The 4976-nt window shown below is 32.8% G+C and overlaps 1 protein-coding gene and 1 pseudogene across 1 annotated transcript; one reads left to right on the top strand and one right to left on the bottom strand.

Annotated features, from left to right (window-relative positions):
• The first annotated feature begins 1337 nt into the window (after window positions 1-1337).
• Window positions 1338-1956, top strand: LOC118756349 (annotated as a pseudogene).
• Window positions 1957-2109: 153 nt separating this feature from the next.
• LOC118756350 (protein ALP1-like) lies at window positions 2110-2964 on the bottom strand (the record flags this gene model as incomplete). The annotated part of the gene is made up of 1 exon (XM_036491117.1): window positions 2110-2964. A coding segment is annotated over one exon (855 nt), but the record flags the coding sequence as incomplete, so codon positions are not given.
• Window positions 2965-4976: the final 2012 nt, after the last annotated feature.

The following is a 4976-nucleotide window of genomic DNA, read 5'->3' as shown; positions in this document are numbered from 1 at the left end:
AAAATGGGCGTGGCACCGCCCACTTATGATCACATATATGTATCTCGCTAACCGTTCTAGCAATTTGAACCAAACTCGGTATGGTTATTGTGCTTGCCACATAAAAGTGTTGAAAATTATTGAAATCGGACTAAAATTACGACCGCTTTTCATATAATGGTATATTTCAGAAATGCTTGAAACTGCAATATTTCGAAATTTAAGGACGCTAATTTACTTAAAATTTATACACCCCGGCTTACCGTGTAGCGGTAGCTTTCGGAAAGGTGGAAAACATATATTTAATAATTGCGCCGGGTATTTAATGTTCGGCTCCGCCCGAACTTAGACTTTCTTACTTGTTTTCTTTCATGTCATGCCCCTCTTAGGGCCGTTTTTTGAGTGTTCACCACCGGTTTCAGTAAAAAAATTGAAAGTTAGCCAAATCTCACTGTTAAACAGTAACTCTTTCATAGCAATGCGTCAATAAAGTAACTTCATTATTTCTTTTTATGCATGGCTGTAGAAACTGGCGGATGCAGAACATTACTTAAGTTGCTAAAAAATATATGTAGAATGAAATTTATATCAAGTAGAAAAGGTTTAGATATTTTAGGAATCTTTAAAGAAAAACATATGAAGCGGTTGACAAGAACTGGAAAAAAATTTCTGTACGATTTCTTTAAGAAAATTCTTTAAAAAAAATCTGAAACCATTCAGAATACTCTGAAATCCTGGTATGCAGAGTATACATATACATACGAATATGAATACATAAAGAAGCTGTAGTTGACACAACGAGTTCATACCAACGTTAAATGTTGTTTTTGTACGATTGATACAACCTATAGTTGTTGAATCATGGCCTAGTGTGCTAAAAACACTGCCCAGGATGTACTTTCATATTGTGCCAAGTGTGCTACTGTGATATAATTTAATCGAAAAGTGCGCCTGTGCGTGCGTCACATTGACGAGTGTCAGCACAGTAGCACAGCACTGTGCTGTGTTACACATCTCTAATGAGTTGTCAATTTAGAAAAATCTTTAACGATGACTGACACGGGAAAAAGGTTATTTTCATAATTTTTCATAAATGAATTATTATTACTTTTTTTGTTTAATTATAGCAAGAGAAAAGTATGAACGAGGGCGGAGACGCTCCTTTTCCTCAAATGCTATGGGGAAAGGAAGGAAGAATTTCTTCATGCACGTAAAAAATACGCATATCAAAATGTTTTGGAAGATATGATTTTCCAAGGTTTTGTGGTAAGAATTGTGCATATTTAATTTAATATTAAATTACCTACATATTTGTATTTTAGGATACAACGGTTACCACAGACGCACTTTTTGCGTAAATGCGTACGCTTTTAAAAGCCTACAAGTCTGCCAAAGACAATGAAAGCAAACAGGAACTGGTCCTCGCACTATACCATATATGACAGAAATGGACGAAATTTTTGGTGAGAGTTGTTTGGTTGTAAATAATCATACCATTAACATAGGAACAGATCCTCAGGAGGCATTAATAGAAACATGTAGTAAGTTGAAAGACTTTTTCGTACTGTGATATAAAATTGTAACTGAATTTTTTTTTCTTTTAAAATTAGCAATCGAGCTGTTAAGAGACTCAACTAGGGTTTCGCCAATCCCTGAACCGAGCACCTCAAGTCCGTTTCAAGAACTGAGTACCTCCACGCAATCGCTGAACACACCAACGCGAAGCCACAATTTACAGCCGAGCAGGCCCGCTGCGAGCACACGTGTTAGAAAAACGGCCAAGGATCGTTACTTTGAAAATAAACTTGAGCTGAAGAGAAGAAGCTGTGAGGAGAAAGAAAAATTCCATGCAGATATTCAGCGTATGTTGCAAAATTTAGAGAAGAAGCGTGATTTGCAGCTAGAGTTGGAGGAAAAAAACTTAAAATAGAGGAGGAAAAGTTAAAACTCCTACAACAATGCTGCGGAGATGATTAGAAAAGAAAAAGGTTAAATATTAAAAAAGACAAAAAAGTAAAAAAAAAATTAAATATAGTTTGGCTACTATTCAAATATACTTTCCTGTTTATTTTTTCAACAAAACATGTATGGATTGTAATAAAATACAATTGAATCAACTCAAGCTTCAGCTCAAACATTTCCTTTTAATAACTGAATAAATAACTCATTACGACGATCTCCACTTATGTCACTTTCGCTCACAGAGACTGGTTCTAATTCCACACTTTCATTTGCTTCAACGATGAAGGTGTCGTCGTTTTTTAATATACATATGTTATGCATAATACATGCGCTCGCCACCAAATGTGTTACAGCGCATAAATCTTTATGCTCTGTAAACTTAAAAAGTCTGCGAAAACGACCTTTGAGTAAGCCGAACGCGTTTTCTACAACAATTCTTGCCGACGAATGAATTTTGTTGAATCTGATTTGTTGTTCTGTTAGTGAACCATAATCTTTGAATACCGGAATTAAGTCATTTTTGCAAGGGTATGCCGAATCTTCAAGGATAAATGTAGAGTTTGGAAACAAATTTTCAACACTATTTTCTGCTTTCCTATAAAACGCTGATCTCTTAAGTACTCTGAAGTCATGGTAGGACCCAGGCTCGCCGCAATAAATATCAATGAACTTCATATCGGCATCGACAATTCCCTGTAAAACTAAGCTGTAATTTCGTTTTCGATCAAAATATATATGCTTATCTTTTTTTGGTGCGTTAATAGTTATATGTGTGCAGTCTATTGCGCCAATGACACCAGGTACTTTCTTTCTTTGCAAAAACTTTCTCGTGGTATCTTCCACTGCTTCTCCAGTTGGCCACTTGATAAACTCGTATCCTATTGAAATGATCCACGCAACAACGCGACGAACAATTGTCCATGCAGTGGATTTCGTTACACCAAACAAATTAGCAAGTTGTCTGTAGGTTATGGTGTTGCTTAGGTACCATATGTACATATATATCATTGTCTTTGCAGGTATTTTGGGATTTTTATTATTTTTTTGTTAATTGTAGGCAGCGTACCTCACGATTATTCAAATAGGGTTATGCTCTCCACCAGTAACGATTTGAACAAGGCCTAAATCTTCCTCTTTCTATTTTTTTTTTGGTTTAGACTAGAGAAGTCAAATATTGAGTTAACAACAGCAATCAAATTCCAGACTGGCCGAAACTAAGATAAGCCTCAATAACTGTAGAAACATCTACTACATACTTAGTTGTAAGCATACTGGACATTTACATAAATAAATACTATATATACAAATACTCGACCCAAACTTATTGCCAAAATATTTCGCAAAAATATAAAGATTTACGTGAGCTAGACCGATTTGAAAATACTTCCAAAAAGCATATTATTTTGCATCCGTTGATAAAATGTTTAAAAAATTTTATGCAGAGCTTTTAAACTTATTCTCTTCTATCATTTGCGGTGATTTTTTAGAAAACATATTTTTAAAAACAAATTTTTATTTAAAAAAAATCTTAATTTTTTGAGATACTTTCAAATAGGTGCAGCTCATGTAAATCTTATTAATTTCGTCAAATATTTTTGCGGAGGTCTTAAAATATAATAAATTTTATAGTTCTGACGGAAAACCCGTATTTTTATTTTTTTTTTATGGAGAGTGATGCACCCTAATATATGTACATATGTTTGTTCAAAAACTAAAACAAGGCTTTGAAAGTGCCCATCCACTACCAGCACTATACTCAAATTTTAAAAATTTATTGAAGTTGGAGTTTTGTACATATCGAGCCCTAACCGCCAAAATAACGTAAGCGACATTTTTTTCAAAATTTTATTTTCGATGCAGAAACGCATCTAGATACTCTAGGAATATTTCTGCATCAAAAACAAAATTTTGAAAAAAATGTCGCTTACGTTATTTTGGCGGTTAGGGCTCGATATGTGCATACAAATTTCTTTTAAAGTAACTCAAAATTACTTTAAAGCATCGTAAGCTTTAGATATTGTAAGACTTTTAAATATATTTTTTGTAGTAATGCAGTAATTTTTGAAAATCCACCATTTAAAATCAACTTACAATAGATGCTTGCCCGTTTAGCCGCCACTATAAAATTTAGTTCAGACAGCAACCTAATGTGGCGGAAATTGAAATAAATAGGCGCCAACAGAGCTGTAAAACTGTGAAATCATATGAAATTAAAAATCATCAATTTTATGTTATTATGTTTTCATTGAATTTTTCCTTGTTGGGGAATGTGGCTTATAATTTTCCAATTCTACATTCACTCAAAGTAGATACGATTGCACACATTAACATATTCAAAGAAAGATTGAAAAAACTGAATGACGAAACATTAACTTTTAACACTGAATAAGCATTCAGATGAATGCAGCTTTTGCTATGTGTGCACACATTCATTCAGTACCAATCAATCGATATAAATATTCTAAATACACAAAACCCACTGAAAAATACGCAAGGTTGAATTTTATTGAACAGATTTCAAAATTTCAACACGAAAAATAGTTTATTGAGCGTTATCATTAATTTGTTTCACTTAAATTTGAACAAATATTTATAATAAATGAAAATATTAATTAGAGAAATATTTTTCTGCCAAGTATGTCATTATGAAAAATGTTAATTATTAACGATTTTTACATCTCTGTTTCGAAAATTGTCAGTTTTCTAAATAAGTATTACCAATGTACCAATAAAAGGTATGTGCAGAAATTATTACATATGTACATACCTATATATCTACGTTAAAATAAGTAAACAAATTTAAGCGCTTCTACTTCTAACTTTTGATATATACATTTTATTATTTATTAATAAAAATTCTTAATACAAGTTTCTTCGTACTTTTTTCTTCGCTATTGGGTCAAGCATTTAATAAAGATTCTAAAACCTGATTTGGGGGTTTGTGGTGGTTTCTACCATTTACAATAAGTTGCAAATTATCAACTTTTCTCAAAAAAAGATTTAACAAATCTGTGTGCAAACCCCTTTTTATTTTA

This window comes from Rhagoletis pomonella, unplaced genomic scaffold (assembly GCF_013731165.1).
Source record: "Rhagoletis pomonella isolate Grant_MI unplaced genomic scaffold, Rhpom_1.0 Rhpom_scaffold_09957, whole genome shotgun sequence".
Taxonomy (NCBI): domain Eukaryota; kingdom Metazoa; phylum Arthropoda; class Insecta; order Diptera; family Tephritidae; genus Rhagoletis; species Rhagoletis pomonella.
Note: the sequence above shows the minus strand (reverse complement) of the source record. Positions and strands in the feature narration are given on the sequence as shown.